Source organism: Nomascus leucogenys, chromosome 4, assembly GCF_006542625.1.
Source record: "Nomascus leucogenys isolate Asia chromosome 4, Asia_NLE_v1, whole genome shotgun sequence".
In the NCBI taxonomy this organism is placed as follows: domain Eukaryota; kingdom Metazoa; phylum Chordata; class Mammalia; order Primates; family Hylobatidae; genus Nomascus; species Nomascus leucogenys.
This window is the reverse complement of record NC_044384.1, coordinates 10,168,551-10,189,316: the sequence shown is the minus strand read 5'-3', so window position 1 is coordinate 10,189,316 and position 20,766 is coordinate 10,168,551. Positions and strand designations below refer to the sequence as shown.

At 37.4% G+C, this 20,766-nt stretch overlaps 1 protein-coding gene across 1 annotated transcript in view; it reads left to right on the top strand.

Moving 5' to 3' along the window:
• The window catches only part of DOK6 (docking protein 6), a 433,588-nt gene that overhangs the window by 324,550 nt on the left and 88,272 nt on the right, over positions 1-20,766 (top strand). Inside the window, exon 7 of the mRNA XM_003264328.3 lies at positions 18,139-18,256. Within this exon, the coding sequence (XP_003264376.1) occupies positions 18,139-18,256 (118 nt within the window). The remainder of the gene's footprint in view (positions 1-18,138; positions 18,257-20,766) is intronic.

Here is a 20,766-nt window from a genome sequence, read left to right as displayed (position 1 = left end):
CAAATTTCAAATTATTTCAGAGTCATGCATATTGATCATCAGCCCATATTTTCAATCTGCTGGTGCTTGTTTTCAACCAAAATTTACCATGGGGCTAACCATGATGTCACTTGCTATTAGTTAGCCTCTGTACTTCTTTACTTATAGTTGTTTTAAACAAGCAAAAGCTCATAGAGTGATTTAAATGTTTGAATGCTGGAAATTCAAAGAGCTCTTTCACATACTGCAATTATCTTACATAAAGAAGAGTACCCCATTGGTGCTCTGGGCTTGCATCCCAACACCACCACTTACTGGCTGTGTAATCTTGGGCAAGTTATTTAACTCTGGTTTTCCTTTATCTGTAACAAGGGCATGTAATAATTCTACTCATTTGGTTGTTATGAGGTTTCTGTGCATTCATCTATATAAAGTGCTGAGAATCAGACCAAGCACATAGAAGTACCATGAAAGCGTTCATTATGGATGAGGGTGATGTCGGAGTGACGTTGAATAGTTGTAAGAGTTGCTATTATGGCTACATAATATCCTTCACAATGTTTCAAGTATTTCTAACAATGTTGTGCCAAAATATTTGCTAAACAAAACTTAATTCGCTTTTGTTGTTGATGTTGTTGCATGTTCTCGTGTCCTGTGCCACTAAGAAGCAAGTCAAAGGAATGGAGCCAAGTAATTGCTTTTAATGGCTCAGAGATGAGATAATGGATCCAGTCACTGTAACCACAGGCAGTCTAAAACTAGGGTGTACACCACAGGCGTGGGTGCCAATATCAGTGCTGAGACAGAGAGAGTGCAACAAATGTTTAAACAGCAGGCTCAGCAAGGCTCAACAGAGAAACAAAATGTTTCCAGAAATTACAAAATCAGAGACTCCATCACTTGGCCCATACATGTCAATAGAGTATTTGGTTTAATTCAGAAATAATTTCACAACTATGCTTTTCTCTGCAGGTTAATGCTAGTAAGAACTACTCCATGGCTAATTTGTTCTTCAGAGTAAACTGAACTAATCCTTTTCCAAACGCAAGCTGCCTCAAGTTGATAAATGCCTAAATTTCCAAAATACTACAACCAAATGTGAAGTTTTCCAGTTCTCCCAGATACAATTTGTTTACAGATACCTCAACATGCACAAAACTTTTCTTTGTTGCTGTTGTTTTTTGAGACAGGGTCTCGCTCTGTCACCCCATCCAGAGTGCAATGGTGTGAACACAGCTCACTGCAGCCTCAATGTCCTGGCTCAAGTGATCCTCCAGCCTCAGCCCCCAACTAGCTGGTACCACAGGCCTGCACCACTATTCCCAGCCAATTTTTGAATTTTTTATGGAGACGAGGTCTTACTGTGCTGCCCAGGCTGGTGTTGAACTCCTGGGTTCAAGCGCTCCAACTTCCTTGGTCTCTCAAAGTGCTAGGAATACAGATGTGACCACCATGCCTGGCCACAGAAAACTCTTATAAAAATTTCCAACAAGTATGAAAGGATGTTTAAATACTCTTTAACTCTTCATTAGCTATTTAAAATAACAAAATTGTAACTTGAAAGTTGGATAAACAAACTCAAATGAGAAATAGTCTCAACAACAGTTTCTTACTATAAAAGAATTCAATATGATCTTTTCACATCATATAAGACCTTATTTTGCCCTTGTTTATAACCTTCTTTCTTTGGGGGGCCACATGAATAAACATATTTGACATATATCCATAGTCTGAATTAGGACATTTCTATTCTTGCTTGAAGAATTTGATGTTTAGAAAAATTTCTCAGCATTGGCCGGGCACGGTGGCTCATGCCTGTAATCCCAGCACTTTGGGAGGCCATGGCAGGCGGATCACCTGAGGTCAGGAGTTTGAGACCAGCCCAACCAACATGGAGAAACCCTGTCTCTACTAAAAATACAAAATTAGCCAGGCATGGTGGCACATGTCTGTAATCCTAGCTACTCGGGAGGCTGAGGCAGGAGAATCGCTTGAACCCAGGAGGCAGAGGTTGCAGTGAGCCGAGATCATGCCATTGCACTCTAGCCTGGGCAACAAGAGTGAAACTCCATCTCAAAAAAAAAAAAAAAAAGAAAAAGAAAAATTTTAAAAATTTATCAACATTGTGAGAAAACATTGCATTTGCCACTCAACAGTAACTGGACAAAAGAACCACTAAATTGGTAAGATAATTAAAAGTGAATGTCTTGATTTCCCTCACTGAGAAGAATAAAAAATTAATATTAACTGACAATTAACATATTAAGGAGAGGTTATCGGTTTATTAACCTAATTCACAAGATTATAAAGTGCTTGCACTATGCTAAGTACCCTGCACAGTGGTATAGGGAAATACAAAAGAGCAAGAAAGTTAGTTCCTTCTCAAGTAGCCCAGAATTGTGTGGAATCAAATAATTTGTACTGCCAAGAACAAGATTACTGCATGTCCTTGGACTGCATGTCCTTTGACTCCTTGAAATATCAAAAGTTTTCCATACCTTAATGTATGTAAGGGTAAGACATCACCATCACCGAATTTTGCTACACAATAATAGATACACCATTTGAGCTTGTTCATATTGTCATGGCAGTAGAACCCGACAGATTATTTGGATAATCAACTTATTGTAGTCAGCCCTCCATAGAATGATCTCTGTATTAGAAGATGACATGCTTGCCGTTTTGCATTCAGATGTATAGCAACAGCTTCTCATTCCTGCCTCCAAGTGAGAATCAGAAAGTGGTCTTGGCAGAAAAGGAGACAGCAATCTTAAGGAGTCTCTATACCTTCTTCATTTTCAAACTACAAACCAGCCTCATTGTAAAAGAGTTTTAAGATACATGGGATAATTAAGCTAGGGTAATACATATTTTAAACTGGAACTATTTTTGAGGAATATGTTTCAAATATTTGAGAAAATGATTAAAGCTAGACATTTGAACAGAATATGTTCATCTCTAGAAGTGTTTCCATTTCACAGAGATCATTCTTGTTCTTAGAGCTAGCAGAGTTCTTTGGATTCCATTGCCAAAAGTATCTGTAGATGGTTTGACATGCATGTGCAACATTATCAAAGAAAGTTTTGACATTCTTTGTGATACAAGCCACTCATCAGAAACTATCACAAATGCATCCATGTGACTTAGCCTGTTAAGGTTGAGTACATGCTTAAATTATCATGGACAAGGCCTCAACTGGATTGAAATAATTTTAGATTTTCATGGATCTGCTTTACACACACACACACGCACATTAAAGGAAAGGTGCTTTCTTTTAAAATGTGCCTTTTATGTTCTAAAGCAATTTATTAAAAAATGCTCACATGTAAAGAGCAGTTGAGAAGACAAGAATGAGAAAAAAACAGATTTTTTCTGCTATATCCAAAATAAGTAAGCAAAAAGAAGTCGGGGGAGGGGGGGATTGTCAGTAATTTCTAACATTGCAAGTAATTTAAAAACATTTGTATACAAACACCCTCACAAAATGAGAATTTCAGTGTATAAAAAATAAGCATTTAGGATGCTCCTCTTCTGCAGTCCTCATCTCCTGCTCACCAGAAAAGCTCTGTACACAGTGTAAGGACAAATAGCATGAGAGCTGTTGAAACGCCAGGAAGATATCAAGACTGTCTAATGCCTTAAAAACATCATCAGTGGGACTTGTCAAATGGACTGCCCTCAAAAGCCGTCAATCCTGTGATTTTCCTAAGCACTGGTGGACAGAAAAAGAACATTGGGAGGCCAAGGCGGGCAGATCACCTGAGGTCAGGAGTTCAAGACCAGCCTGGCCAACATAGTGAAACCCTGTCTCTACTAAAAATACAAAAAATACAAGAATTAGCTGGGTGTGGTGGTGGGGGCCTGTAGTCCCAGCTACTCAGAAGGCTGAGGCAGGAGAATTGCTTGAACCCGGGAGGTGGCGCTTGCAGTGAGCCGAGATCGTGCCATTGCATTCCAGCCTGGGCAACAGAACAGGACTCCATATCAAAAAAAAAAGAATAACTGCAAATAAAGTTATTATTCAGAGTTCTATTCATGATTTTATCACTCAATATTATAAATATTGATTATAAGATTAGGGCTTTTATGATTGCTGACAGTGATCACATTTGCATATATATATGTTTTTTTTTTACTGATAGTCATGGATTGTGATGAAACAACACAAGCTGAATTAGAACAAATTATTATGGTCGATAATGAAAATATGAAAATGGATCTGTGATCCCAATCAATTCACTTACTATTGTTCAGTTTCAGAACACTAAAGAAAATTTAGTCTAAACAACAACAACAACAAAAAAAACCTCACTTGGCTGGGCGGGGTGGCTCACGCCTGTAATCCCTGCACTTTGGGAGGCCGAGATGGATCACTTGAGGTCAGGAGTTCAAGACCAGCCTGGCCAACATGGTGAAATCCTGTCTCTACTAAAAATACAGAAAGTTAGCTGGGCGTGGTGATGGGTGCCTATAATCCCAGCTACTCAGGAGGCTGAGGCAGGAGAATCACTTGAACCTGGGAGGCAGAGGTTGCAGTGAGCAGAGATCACGCCATTGTACTCCAGCCTGGGCAACAATAGTGAAACTCCATCTAAAAAAACAAAACAAAACAAAAAAACCCACATACACACGCCCAAGGAGAAACATGTATCTCTGCATAAGGACACAAAGGAGGTGGAGGATAGTGAGAAAGCAATGTGTAATTTATCTAACCAGTGGTGTTCTTGCATGATATGAGTAAAAATTAGACTATCATGTTCTTTTCTCCTAAAATTTATTGTTTCCTTAAAATCGATACTTTAGATGTCACTTCAGAAAATGCATTTCATGTATGTATGTATATATATGTATTGTACTTCTCAAATGTGATCAAATAGATCAGAGTTGATTCTGTATAAGAAAAATCATTGCCTAACACAAAAGATTGCAATTTCTGTGTTTAAGAAAATACAATTTTGTTTCTTTGCTTTGCTGGAACTGAACAATATAAAGCAAGATGCACAAGGATAGTTTTCTTAAATGAAAATAACAGATTTCAAAAGGTTCATCAAAATGACCCAACATACAGACATTATGACAACATACACACATACAACCCAATGGTTCAGACTATCTTTTCTTTGGAACAATGCTATGAAATAGAAGTATTTTTTAAATGTAGGCCATGAAAATCTAAGGAGTTGATATAAGCATTGCCATTGCCTGGGAGGATAATGAAGGCCACATCCAGTGAATGTGAGCAGAAGTGTCAGTTTGTGGGGTATGTTCAGTGAACACAGATGCAGTTTGTAAAAGGAACACAGTAGGATTTCGGAGATTGATTCCAGGGAAAGACTGCAACAGAGCTATGTGACCTTGGGCAAGTTACATTCTCTGTGCTTCAGTTACCTGTACTTAAAAGGCGTTGAGTGAGGCACAATGATATAATATGTACCTCACAGTGTTAGAACACCACCTGGTCTTTAGTAAGAGCTCAGCAATTACGAGCTAATTCATAAAATGGCTAACAAGAAAATTTAGCTTTAAGTGGGAAAAACTGTTTTAACCATCACTAAAAATTCATCCCAGCTTTCATTACGTGCAGATATTGGAAATTAATTTTATGAACTTAACAATAGCCTCTAGATATTTACATTTTTTTAATTTAAAAAGAGCCCAAAATTTGATTTTAAATCACTAAGAAATTTAACGTTTTATGTGTATTTATCATGTTCCTTATATTCAAAGAGCAGCTCTGTAAATGTATCTTACAAATAGATAAACAGAAATAGAGATAATAGAGAGATTAAGAATATACATGTTGTTAAATGCATTACTGATTGCAGTCGGAAATGATGTTGAAAGTGAATGACAGTTTCTGCTGTTATTCCCACACTCAGCTTATTTTCAGACTTCCTGAAAGTATTTTGGTCCAATACATGGTTTTATTTAATTATTTATTTATTCATTCATTTGAGTCTCACTCTGTTGCCCAGGGTGGAGTGCAGTGACAGGATCTTGGCTCACTGCAACCTCTACGTCCTGGTTTCAAGCGATTCTCGTGCCTCAGCCTCCCCAGTAGCTGGAATTATAGGCACATGCCACCAGGCCCGGCTCATTTTTTTGTATTTTAGTAGAGAGAGCATTTGCCATGTTTCCCAGGCTGGTCTCGAACTCCTGAGCTCAGGCAATCTGCCCAGTTCGGCCTTCCAAAGTGCTAGGATTACAGGCATGAGCCACCGCACCCGGCCAATACATGATTTGAAATATACAGTAACACTGATTTTTTCAGGTTTAATGAAAACAATATCCTACAAAGTTCAATTCAATGACATCAACTTTCATTCAATAACCATGTAAATATTACCTTTTATTTGTCATTCTGGTACAGACTTAGCACGGTATCTTCTAATTCCTTTCCATTTATCTTGAATAAAATGGAAGATTAAGGGTGAGGGATCCCTTATTGAAAATTAAGCCAAGTCTGTGATAAGCCAATTGCCCATAAACCTTCAAACTTCAGAGGACTGTTTTAACGAGTGCAGAGAGTGCCAAGCACGGCTGGCTTAAGGTCTCCGGCATCTCTATTCTCATACGGTTTTCAGATTTCATGAGTCTTTTCCAAGAATAAAGCTCAATGTTCTCAACTGAAAGAGCACTTGTATGCAGCATTTTCTGATTCAGCAGTATAACAGTTCTTTTCACAATTGACATACATTTCACATGTCACTTCACATATTTTCTGGCCACTTGTACCTTTGCAATATTTCTTCAGATATTTTTTCACCCAGTCCCTCTTGTGTCAGTCATACCAGGGAACATGTTGGCATATGCACCTAGAGGCATTTTTTAACTCTTCATCATACAGAGAAAGCTACAGCTATCCCTTCCCAGCTTACAATGCACACACACATACAATGCACACATGCATACACATAAACACACATTCTGCTACTATTGTCTCACTTGTCTCATCTCTTCCACTTTTCCCCGTCTGCTCGTATTATTGAGCTATTCCTCATATTCATTTGAGGGGTTTTATTTCTATTTGGTAATTAGGCTTAGATCAAAATATATGTCTGTCTTACTTGTCATTCTTTTAATACCTCAATTTGGACAAGTTTTTGTGTCTTGACCACATATACACATGTAGACCCCTCTGGTCTATGCCACTTCTTCCATGCAGGAGTAGAAACTCCAATGCAGCAATCTTTACCAGTCACTTAACATGTGACAAACACTATGCTTTTCAATCCCAAAGTATATCTTATATAATACTTATAACAACACTTAAGATAGATTACATTGACTCCAATTTAGAGATAAGGAAAAACTGAATCTTAAAAATATATATGTATATGCCTTCCTGAGGTCCAATTAGGAGGCAGTCATGGAGTTGATATTTGATAACAGGTTGGTGCAAAGCAAAGCTCATGTGCTTAACTACCTTCTGATTCTGCCATGCATACTGTGGTATTCTGTCTTGAACATGAGAAACAGGCACTCGCATTCCTGCTCTGGTTTTGTGAAATTTACCCAGTTGGTGTAATTCTCATCTTATCTGTATCCTGGAGAAGAGAGATCCAGTAATTTATTTTACAGTGAGTCATGGGGAAGAGGGAAGAATACCAAGACTCAAACCTCAGAGCCATCACTCATTAGCTGTGTCACCATGAACAAATTATATTATCCCTCTGCACCTCATTGTCCTTGTCTGTAAAGTTCAGATGGCATATTTGTTGACAATTTATGTGAATATTCAGTAGTATAACATGAAACCAATTTGCACATTGCCAGGCACATAGAGAATGGCTCATAAATGTCAATTTATAAATGCTGAATTTCTTCTCTCTCAGTTGTATATAGATTTGTCTCAACTGCTAATCCAATTTTTTAATTTTTAGGCAATCACTAGAGAGATAAAGAACAAAAGGAAAGTCAGTTAACACTTTTTTTATACAAATGAATTTTATGTAAATGAACACAAATTAGCATCAGTGTTCATCACAGGGGGAAGAAAATCCTCAAATCAACAAAGGAAAAAATTTCAGAGACAGTAAGATTACCTAGGTCGTATTTTTGGTAAAAGCATGAAGAGGTGTGGGTTGCCAATACCTTCATAAAATTCCCAACATTTGTCAGCCCCACCTTCCCAGTAACTTAGGTCTTCTCAAAGGATAAGGGTGGAATGTCCACATTGCAATATATTAGGGAGGAAGTTCTTTTTTCCCCCCAGAAGATATCAGCATCAAAGTCTAAAGAGCAATGGGCTCAGAGACTAGAGAACTGTTTTCTATTGGGAGCTCTGTAGTTGAGACTTTACCCTGAGCAAATTCTTGAATTTTTCTGCATGTTGATTTCCCATCGTAAGAAAATTCCTAGGTTTTCTAAGAAGGATTTAAACCTTGAATTGCATGACTTGTCCACATAGTTACTTGAAGCTTCCTCACTCCATAGCAGTCTTACATGTATGCAGCCTTACATGGTGACTCAGAAGAAGTGAGAGGAAGAGGAGCTGTCATAAGGGTCTTAGAAGTCATGTCCACAGCAGACATAATGTCACACCTACCATGTGTTATACTAGTCAAAACAATCACCAAGAAGCCCAGTTAAAGGGAGGGAACAATCTTACATGCAAAGACACACATAGACTCAAAATAAAAGGGTGGAGGAAAATTTACCAAGCAAATTGAAAACAAAAAAGCAGGGGTTGCAATCCTAGTTTCTGACAAAACAGACTTTAAACCAACAAAGTTCAAAAAAGACAAAGAAGGTCATTACATAATGGTAAAGGGGTCAATTTAACAAGAAGAGCTAACTATTCTAAATATGTACGCACCCAATACAAGAGCACCCAGATTCATAAAACCAGTTCTTAGAGACCTATAAAGAGACTTAGATTCTCACGCAATAATAGTGGGAGAATTTAACACCCCACTGTCAATATTAGACAGATCACTGAGACAGAAACTTAAGATATTCAGGACTTGAACTCAGCTCTGGATCAAGTGGACCTGATAAACCCACCCCAAAACAACAGAATATGCATTCTTCTTGGCACCATATGGCACTTACTCTAAAATTTATCCCATAATTAAAAGTAAATCACTCCTCAGCAGATGCAAAAGAACTGAAATCCTAACAGTCTCTCAGACCACAGTGCAATCAAATTAGAACTCAAGATTAAGAAACTCACTCAAAACCACACAACTGCATGGAAATTGAACAACCTGCCCCCGAATGATTTCTGGGTAAATAATGAAATCAAGGCAGAAATCAAACAACAGATGCTGGCAAGGTTGTGGAGTAATAGGAACACTTTTACACTGTTGGTGGGATGTAAATTAGTTCAACCATTGTGGAAGATGGTGTGGCAATTCCTCAAAGATCTAGAACCAGAAATCATTTGACCAGTCATCCCATACTGGATGTATCCCCAAAGGAATAGAAATCATTCTATTACAAAGATACATGCATGCATATGTTCACTGAAGCACTGTTCACAATAGCAAATACATGGAATCAACCCAAATGCCCAATGATAGACTGGATAAGGAAAATGTGGTACATACATACCATGAAATACTATGCAGCCATAAAAAGGAACAAGATTATGTCCTTTTCATGGACATGGATGAGCTGGAAAGCCATTATATCCCCAGCAAACTAATGCAGGAACAGAAAACCAAATACCACATGTTCTCACTTGCAAGTGGGAACTGAACAATGAGAACACATGGACACAGGGAGGGGAACAACACACACTGGGGCCTGCTGGGGGTTGGGGTGGGGAGAGGGAGAGCATTAGGAAAAATAGCTAGGCTTAATACCTAGGTGATGGGTTGATAGGTGCAGCAAATCACCATGGCACACGTTTACCTATATAACAAACCTGCACATCCTGCACCTGTACCCCCAGAACTTAAAAATGAAAATTTAAAAAAAGGAAGGAACATAGGCTATTTCTGAATGCCAGCTTTTAAACGAATTTGCAGCCATCTTCAGTCTTTCACAAAATAATGCAATATTTAATACTATTTATGATGCAAGAGTATGAGGAAACACATACAGAATCTCTTGATGGTGAAAAAAAGGACAAAAGCATAGAGCAGAATCATGATTCCAGTTTTGCTTCCACAGGATATATGGTCTTAGGAATATCAATATCTCAAAGCTTCAGCATCCTCTCATTTTAAAGAGGGATACTTCATCCATTTCCTATCTTACAGAAATTTTATGAGGATTTAAGTAGATAAAATCAATGAGTTGGCCAGGCGTCGTGGCTCATGCCTGTAATCCCAGCACTTAGGGAGGCTGAGGCAGGTAGATCATGAGGTCAAGAGATTGAGACCATCCTGGCCAACATGGTGAAACCCTGTCTCTTCTAAAAATACAAAAAAAATTAGCTGGGCGTGATGGTGCACACCTGTAGTGCAGCTACTTGGGAGGCTGAGGCAGGAGAATCGCTTGAACCTGGGAGGCAGAGGTTGCAGTGAGCCACCAAGATCGCACCACTGTACTCCTGCCTGGCGACAGAGCAAGACTGCATCAAAAAAAAAAAAAAAAAAGTTCTGGGTCAAATGCCAGGTAAAATGACTAAAGGGATATAAAAGTGTAGAATACTTGAATTTGGCTGAAAACAAGGAAAAGGCATTATATATATACGTGTGTGTGTGTGTGTGTGTGTGTGTGTGTGTGTGTGTGTGTGTGTGTTAAAAATGCTCAATTTCTACTAGACCAAGTGCAGATGAAACAAGATATTAATGGATGATGAACAACACTGTTTCTTGAAAGGAAAGCCCAGACTTCCTAGGAGAAAATAGAGGAGATTCTTATTCATTTGGAAGGGTAGGGGCTAAAAGATGGAGGTGAGGTTGAACATTAGGCCTGGGCCCAACTTTTAAAGGAGAGTTTAATAAAATAGCTAAGGAAGGGGAAAGTTATAGAACCATAGAACAGTCAGAAAGCTTTGTGAATTAAATGAAACACCATTTTCATGTATAAAAATAGTACTTAAAAAATGAGTGAAGAACACGAGTATATATTTTTCAAAAGACATAAAAATGGCTACAAAGGTTCATAAAAAAGGCTACAAAGGTTCATAAAAAAATGCTGTACATTGCTATTCATTAGGGAAATGCAAATAAAACCACAATGAGATATCTTCTCACACGTGTCAGAATGGCTATTATAAAAAGATGAAAGGTAACAAGTGCTGGTGAGGACATGGAGAAAAGGGGAACAGAACCCTGAACACTGTTGCTGGGAATGCAAATTAGTACAACCATTGTAGAAAACAGCATGGAGGTTCCTCAAACATTTAAAAATAAAACTACCACATAGGCCAGCAATTCTATGTCTAGGTATTTACCCAAATGATTTGAATCAGTGTCAAAGAGATTCAATTCTCCTATATTCACTGCAGCACGTTTCACAATAGTAAACACTTACACTGATTGCATAAACTTATCAACAAATGGATTAAAAATGTGGAATACATACACACTGGAATAGTATTGAGCCTTAAAAAGAAAAACTCACTTGCAGCAACATAGCCTAAAAAAAAAAAGTTATTTGCAGCAACATAGATGGAATTGGAGAACATTATGCTAAGTTAAATAAGCTGGACACAAAGAGACAAATACCATGTATTCTCACCTATAAATGGAATCTAAATCAACTCATAAAAGTAGAAAGTAGAAATGTGGCTACAAAGGCTAAGGGCACGGGGGCAACAGGGAGATGATGGTCAAAGGGTACAAGTCTAAGGCAGGAGGAGTATGTTTTATTTTGATTTTGAGGGTTCTATTGTGGCAAATGTAGTTAGTAATGCTGTATCGTACATTTCAAAATTACTAAGAGTAAATTTCAAGTGTTCTTATCACAAAAAAGATAAGTATTTGAATAATGGTTATGTTAGATTGATTTATTTCACTTGTATTCATAAATTATATCGTGTGCCCCACAAATATATATAAATTATCAATTTATAGTACAGTTAAAAAGTACTTAAAGACACATGAGGAAATGGGTAGAAACATGCTAATCAGTCATTTGAAATTAACACTTTCATATCTTGATACAGATTAAAAATTAAATATATAGAGCAGAAAATGCAGAGTGAATAGTGTTTATTATATGTAATATTTGAGTGTAGGTAGAGAGATTCTACATCAGTGTGTGTATCTTTTCAAGTACTTATAAGATGTACAGAAATTGGCCATATGTTCGTTAAAAATGAAAAATAAATTTTAATATACGGAAACTACTCAGTGCATGTTCTCTATTACAAAACATTAAATAAAAAAATAAAATTTGCACAAACGGCCGGGTGCAGTGGCTCACACCTCTAATGGCAGTGCTTTGGGAGACTGAGGTGGGAGAATTACTTGAGGCCAGGGTTCCAGACCAGCCTGGGCAACATAATGAGATCTCGTCTTTGTCTACAAAAAGGAAAAAAAAAAAAGTGCACAAAAAATCATTACCTTAAGAAAATATACACAAGCAATACTTTATGTAAAAAAGGAAATAAAGCTACAATTTACAATTATATAATTTTAGGAGAGAATACTTTCTATTCTACTTCAGAAGCAAATGTTGTATTAAACAAATAAAAGATCAAAAAGATAACCTAAGAAAAATAGCAGGTGGAAATTAATTAGAACAAAATATAAGAAAAACTGAAAAATATAAATTTACATAAATGAAAACACAAGTCTCTCTAAAAGATATAGAAACATTATCCAAAGTAAAACCCAAATATATAAATTCAACATATGAAAGGACTTATAAAAACATGCACTTTTAAAAAATCCTACAAGAATTTGATGGTTTTGTATTAAAATGTAAACACCAAATAACCTTAGGAGAATTGATGACTTTTGGGGGAACAGTCATAATTCTACTTATACATACATAAGCTAAAGTCCCTGGATGGCATACTAACCTAAATGTTTAAAATTTTTCTCAAAATTTTTTAGTATTGAGCTTTTTTAGTTTTAGTTCCAAAAGAGCAGAAATAACTTAATGCCTTTTCAGTGTGGATATAGTGATAAAGTTGGGGCCTAGCAAGGTAGTCCTTTGTATTATTCAGGGTCCACTTAAGTAAATGGAGCCTGTGATAGTTCAATGAAGGAAATTTAATACAGTAATTTAGATTCAAGAGATAGGAAGAGTAGAGACAATCAAAAATTAGCAAAAGCAGGAAAGATGCTACCAGCCTTGCTTCCCTTGCCTATTAGTTTCATGCATGTTGGCAGAAAACACAAAAAACTCCCGAGTCGGAGACAGAGGACTTGATTCCTGAGGCACAGTGAGCATCGTGAGTTTCACGCTTCCATAGGTTTCCCTGGTCCCCCGGTCCCACGGGGTCATGTGGAGCAGCCAGGGTGGATGGTGCTGCATATTACCACAGCCAAGGGATCTGAGTTAGCAACTCCCCATCTTATCAGGGGGCTGCTAGCAACCCTGCCGAGCCTTCGCCTTGGTGGAAGATAGGATCTGTACTGTCCTGGTCAGGAAACAAATCTGCCCTCTGCCTGGAGGAAGACATTTCTATCTTCTGAGGCTGTTTGCTGTACAAACATACTTGAAAAGATGGTAAGTAACAAAAGTGCAAAGCCAGAGTGACACAGGACACATTGTTTCCTAAAAGTGACCTTTTCAATGAAATGTGTTCAAAAGAATCTTCCAAAGTTTAGGGGAGGAGAGAGAGATGAGGGTTGGAATCTCTTTGATATCTATGAATCTCAAATATTTACAAATAAAAGTGTATTTATTTATATATTGCCTAAATGGGAAAAACACAAGGAATCCACCCTTCTGTCTTTACGACAGCCCTCTAAATCTAAACTCTTCTGCTTGGGGAGAAGGGTCTATTCTCATCAACTTGAGGGCAGCATAACTCTCATCTGTGTTATATTCAAACAAAGGTACCAATGCAGTCTCCATATGGCACACTTTGGGATTAAGTTTTCTTAGACTGTTGGCTTTGTGATGAGATGTGTCAGTTGTCCCTCTCAAATAAAGCACGAATATTTTAACTACTCTTCAGGCTTACTTGAGCTGTGATCTCTACTCTTTCTAGACGCTAAATAAGTAACTCCTGATTCATTGCTCATATCCTAGAAAACTGACTACTGTTTCAAAAGAATAGAAGGAAGAGGGAGTTAGAACCAAAAATGGCAAAAAGTGATGGCAAGTGTATCAAGAACCGAATCAATGCCTCCTAATCCAGTTGATTTCTGCATGTATGCTAGAGCATCCTTTCTAAATCCTGATCCTATGCAAGAAGGAGAAGCATCGTCTACAGGAAATAGTCTTATAAATACTAAAGAAATTCTGGCACAAAGATTGCAGAATTTGTATAGCTGTTTGAGAAATTTTTTTTACTAAGTCCACTGAAAGAATCAATACAGCAGACCCTTGCAGAGAAGGAACGAAAGAACTTCAAACATGTATCCATCTTGTTTAATTTCTTAAAATACATTGTTTAGAAATAGTCTCACGATTTTTTATATAAATATTTATTTGCAATATAAGTTGTCATATATTTTGTTGATATACATACTTTTATGATCCTAAAAATTCTCCTGGTCAAATTGATGCATTGCTTTTTCAATTAAGAAATTACTATAGCATTTTAAGTTTTGTTTTTTAATGCTTTTAATTGAAGCATTATAATAGGAAAATAGTTAAGGATGAGTTTTAATTAAATAGTTGAGGATGTGTGTCCTCTTGTTGAAGCCTGTCATCAAAAGAAGTTTTACACCTGTAATCCAGGCTACTCGGGAGGCTGAGGTGGCAGAATTTCTTGAGCTTGGGAGGCAGAGGTTGCAGTGAGCCAAGATTGCACCACACTCCAGCCTGGGCAACAGAGTGAGACCGTATCTCAAAAAAAAAAATAGTTTTATCAAGAGTGCTTGAAATACTGTCTTAGTCACTGCACAAATCAAACAGGTCAATTTCTAATACATTGCTTTAAGTTCATAACAAAGTTAAAAATTGCTGGTTAAATCAGACAGATTCTACACCTCTTAGATTCCCCATGACAGAGTACTCATATTAGTTTGCTCAGCCTGCTATAACAAAATACCACAAACTGGATGGGTTAAACAACAGAAATTTATTTTCTCAGTTCTGGAGGCTGGAAGTGCAAAAACCAAGATACCTGCAGGGTTGGTTTCTCATGAGGTCTCTCTTGACTTTTAGATGGGAGCTTCCTTGCTGTGTCCTTAATAGCCTCTCCTCTGTGAATATTTATCCCTGTGTCTCTTCGTCTTCATCTAAGGGCACAAGTCCTGTTTGATTAGGGTCCCCACACTTATGTCTTCCTTTAACCTTCATTAACCTCTTTAATAAGCCTCGTCTTCAAATATAGTCATTTGGGGGATAGTGCTTTAACATATGAATTTGTGGGGGAACACAGTTCAGTCCACAGCAGGTACTCGATACATAGGTACACATGGGGAATGGACTCTAAAGTCCAGGGAACATTTAGACATCTGAGAAATGGGGGACTAGATTTGTATCCCTGGCAAAGATCCCAAGAAAATCCATGATCGATTTTTTAAATACAAATTTTCCATTTTTCAGCAATAAATTATGGAAGTAGAAAAGAGAAACCTAAGGAACAAGAAATAGAATATCACTAAAAGCATCCTAGAACATGAAAACAATGAAGAGGGAAGAGTAGAGAAACATGAGGTGTGAAACAATACAGGGTGATTCAGAAATCATGTGGAAGAATTATTATCCAGTGGCTTCCCGTTGTATTTCCAGCAAACAAAAATGCTTACTCTATTTTCCCTGATGCTTAAAACTGACCATTTGGGAAGAAAAATGTCTCCCAGAATAAAAAGAAAAAGCACTTTCATCACATTTTGGAAAGATTTACCATCAATGATCTACTGTATGCTGAGTAATAAATTATAATACATTAGAAAAAAATTATAATACATAGAGTAGACAGTAGACAGAACCGTGATTAATATGAGATTGAATCTATGGATGTTATTAATGGGCATTGCTGACATGAATTGAAGATTTATGTGTTTAATTAAGTTTATGCCCCATATGGGAAAGTGGCTTTAAAGATGAAAGTCCTATCTTTTCTCCCAATAATGCTTTCATAAAATTAACGTGCATAGCCCTACCCACAGAGTCCCCCAGTGTTAGGTCCGGGGTAAAACTGGAAACCTCCATTGTTGATGCTGATTTTTTTGCTCCTTAGTTCAGCTAAATCCAGGTTCTTGTCTCACAACCAGGAAAAATTGGGCATGCGAACACATTGACGGGTGAGGAAAGCGGAGTTTATTAAGCGAAAGGGGAGCTCTCAGCAAAGAGAGGGGTCCCCCCGCCAGCCAGCTCCCACTTCACAGATTGAACACAAGGCCACTGCACAGGAGCTGAAGGGGCCAGGCTCTTCCCCTGCATCAGGTGTGATTTCCTGGTGGCTCTGCCCCATTTTTTCCAGTGCACATGTGGGCCCTTAGTCTGAGCCACCCCACATTCATTCATTTCCTTTACTGTAAACGTGTTGAGACGGAATTTTTTTTACGTGGGCTTTTGTTTAGACAAGTGCCCTATGCACAATGACCTGGGTGGGTCAGAGGTTCCCCGGGGACCCTTTCTTATCTGCCTAGGCATTTGGCCTTCTCCTGCTGTTATTGTTACCAAACCAAAGATTCTGAAAGCACCGCTCTATGATAACCCAGAAACTTGTCTCCTTAGAACCCCACCCCTATAAACACCAACCACAGGATGTGGATGTGGATAGTTCACCTGTTTATGTAATAAGCAGGAAAACTTTGAAGTCTACCAAATTTTGAATAACAAAGAATGGCAGCAAAGTTACCATTTGGAGCCATCTTTAAAAGAAGAAATATACCTCAACAGTGCCAGACTCTTAAATAGACTGAGTATGGCACTTCTGTGACAAGACATAGCAGCTCCAGAAATGCCTTACTACTAAGAAAGTAAAATGAAATAAGTATGTTCAAGCTCTTTAATTCCGCTTTCTATTAAAATGTAAGAACCTTAGTTTTATGTAGCCTTGAAAGACCTGGTGTGTCATATCAGGTACTACTTTCCTGTTAGCATCTTCTATGAAGAGTGGTAAGAGTCAAATCCAATGCTGGATGCAGAAGTATGTGACCCATCCAAGCATCGAGGGCCGGGCACGGAGTGTGCAGGTGCACCATGGGAGGTACACACCACAGTAGCAGAAAGGCATGCAAAGCCGAGATTTGACAGAGATGATCTTTGCAACTCTGTTTTGCCAGGGGTCAGGCATTAAATAAAGAGAAAATGTGAGATTTTATTCATTAGAGGATTGCTCATTGTCTGTCAAAAAGTAAACATTTCCTCAGGTTGGGTCAGAGACGTGTGCAAGACGAAATAAAACATTTCTGCATGTTTCTTGAAACTTCTGCATTAATAAAAATAAAGCTATTTCTTGAAAATGCACTGTAATTGTGAGAATCAGTGTATTGTGTGAATCTTCTCAGCAATCCTTAAAATGTATGTTTCGAATAAACAAACATGCCACAATTTTATCACAGTGTTTCTCAGAGAATACCCTTTTTAATATGTACAAGATTCTATCACAGGGGTAAGGAAAAAGGCCTATTGGAGAAAATATCTATTGTGTAAGGTTGGGAGGAAGTGTAAGGAACAATTTTTAGAGATTGAAATGGGTAAAAAAAAAAATAACAGGTATTCTGTAAACCTTTCATGGGTCTCTGCTGCTGAAGGGGCTGGCACCTTTATTTTCTGAGTTATTTTACAACTCCGTAAGTTGTAGAAAGCTGAGAGTAATGTAAATAATTCTTGTCCATAGAAATGTAAATAACTTTGTCGGTGGAGTGAGTACAACTGATCATGCCCTGAGTGTTTGCCAGCATTCCCCATTGCTACCAGTCATTGGAATCGTTTGTACCATCTTAATGTTCTCTTCTTAATTAATGAGTTAGATGAAATTGTTTACAAGTATTCCTTTCATTCGTATTTTTAAGTAATGATTTTACCTTTTTAAGAGTTATCCTTACACCGGGGATCATGCAGGTATTTATAGCAGATTCTATCATCTGTCACTCACATTTAACCCTGAACATTTAAAAGAGCAGATTTCAGTTTAATATTTTAAACAAGGCCTAAAACACATTTTCTTTTCTCTTTTAGCTTCAGACAAGCTTGACTGAACCAATGACATTATCCAAATCAATATCTCTTCCTCGCAGCGCGTACTGGCATCACATCACTCGTCAGAACAGCGTTGGTGAAATCTACAGTTTGCAAGGCAAGTCACTTTAAAGTAAGAAAGCAGCGCCTCCATTAGCTTCCTCCAGGTGGACTAAGTCATGCAAATTGCTTTGTATTTGCATTGCTTGCTTTTTCCTCCCATTCCCATTTATCAGCTGTCACTGGCCGCAGTGAGAGCTGAGATTTACAGTGGCTTTTTTAAAAGCTATCATTTCATACACTCATGGTAAAAAATATTTCAAAAATTACTGTGAGGGCTAAGGACCCAATTTGGCACAAGAATTTGACTAAAACATTATACCAAGCACATTATCAAAAGCTAAAAGCTAATGCTGAGGTCTGCTTCATGCTGTGTTTTATGAAGGATTTCTTTTTTCCCCATCTTTTTGTCCTTGAAAGGATTCAATATCAGTTCAGGAGGCTGACTTCAGGCTTTAAGGCTCTGCCATAAACTGGTACATAAACCTACCCATGAAAGTCTTAAAGTTTAGTCAAAGCCTTAATACAGAAACCATTTGGAGAGGGTGCAGGGTAGAAGGGGCCACGTGTAGATACTTTGCCTTTGTACTTTTTCGAATGATAAATGGTCAATTAGCTAGCATAGGAATAGCTTGCCAGATGAATCAAATTAATAGCTAGCAGATTTTTGACTAACAGCAGCAAACAACCCAGCTTCAGCAGTCGTATTCCTGTTCCTTCCCTTTTGTTTTAAACTGAATAATCTTACCCTTCAAATAAAATATTTGACTGACTACAAGCAACTGACCAACAGCTAGCCAACACTGGAGGAAGCAAGAAACTAAGAAAATAAGGCTGAAACACACACAGCCGAGAGCATTTACTCATCCAACAAACATTGAGCACCACAGGCTTGAATGTAATAAGCATCCAAAAAATATCTGGGGAAAGAATGACCAATTATGACCCTCTGGCAGTTAGGCATTCAGACTGTTTTTCTTTCACACGTTAGCTTTTGCTCACTATTCACAATGCTGTAAGTTTTGACAAGAAATATTTCTGTTGCAAGCAAACTGAAGTAATGTGTCTTTATAGTAGTATTTGCTTGCCAGGGTTTCCAAACTAGACTAATGGAGTTAGAGATCATGGAAATTAATGGTTAAAGATATGTTCTACGAGGCAAAGCAGTTGGAATGGTTTTAGTCAATTACTGAAGGCAATTACATTTTACATTTTAAAGGGATTCTTATGACCAACTTGACTGCCTGTATTTAAGAGTTATTACCTTTGTTCTTTGTATGAGAAAATATTTAATATAATAAGAATTAGAGGGTTAAGAAAAGCGAGGAGTGGGGACTGGTTTGGCAATTTCAAGAATCGGAAAGAGAAGACGAGTAGCTCATGCTTTTATTTCCCTGTTCAAATGACAGCAGCCACACACTCAAACTGCCTGAGTCATGATCATGCAAAATTAACCTTGCCTATTTCTGGAATGAAAAATAATTTGAAAATATGCTTGTAATATAAGATTTTTATTTAAACGTGTAAATATTGATATTCACTTGAAAACAAACTATAAAATGTTTAAATGAAAAAACTATCAAATTTCTAAGCAATAAAAGTGAGATTAATGCTCTTAATACAAAAAATGTGGGAACAGGTCAGAAGTAGTATAATGTCAACTCTAGTTTTTGTCAAGGGTTTGGCCTATAATTCCAGAAAATAAGAACTCTCGTTTTCATGGTAGTATGAAGGAAACGTTTTCTGAGGACAGAGCTAAGATTTAGACTGATACACAATTTCTGCAATAATTTGCTTTGCATCCGATAAAAAACTAGAATGCACTGGAATATCCTAAAACATTGCCAGAGACTTCTTGAAGATGTTGATTTATATATTGTATAGATATAACTGATTGAAACACTTATCTCACTGATGTTAACTTCCAGCAAAGTTAAGGCCTTGACATGCCTTTTCAATTACAATTTATTTACATAATCTCAGTATTTCATGCTTCTCTCTGGTTGGTTGGTGGTGATTAAAAAATATGCATTGACTAAGGTAATTACTTAAGTCAAATATTTATAAAATATATTCAACAGAAATTACATTTCACTATACTGTGGGTTTACTTTTTGTAGTGTGCTTCTTAGAGCAATACATTTTACCACCCTGTATACCCTTCAGTGTTATATAGATATAAGAATTTAAGTATCCAGATAAGGGGATAGAGATGGTTGATAGTAGACAGTAGGCAGGCATGTAACAGAGATGAATAAACAGATATAAAGTTGTTAAGTTATACTTTGATAATAGTCAAGTATTTTATTCTTCCTTCGTTCTGTTGTGATAGTCAAAACAAGCAGAGAGCAAGGAGCCTCAGTAGTTTTTTTACTAGGTGCTAGTCCCTAATGGAATCAGGGTAGAAAGAAACTATTGAAAAGAAGAAATAAAAAGAAATTCAGAACCTCAGCACCCTTCCACGAATGCGTACGTTTTTCACAAAACTACACTGAGAAGTCTAGTTATCCCCTGTAATCCCAGCACTTTGAGAGTTTTTTTTTTCCAGAGCAGAAGTGAGAGCTTATT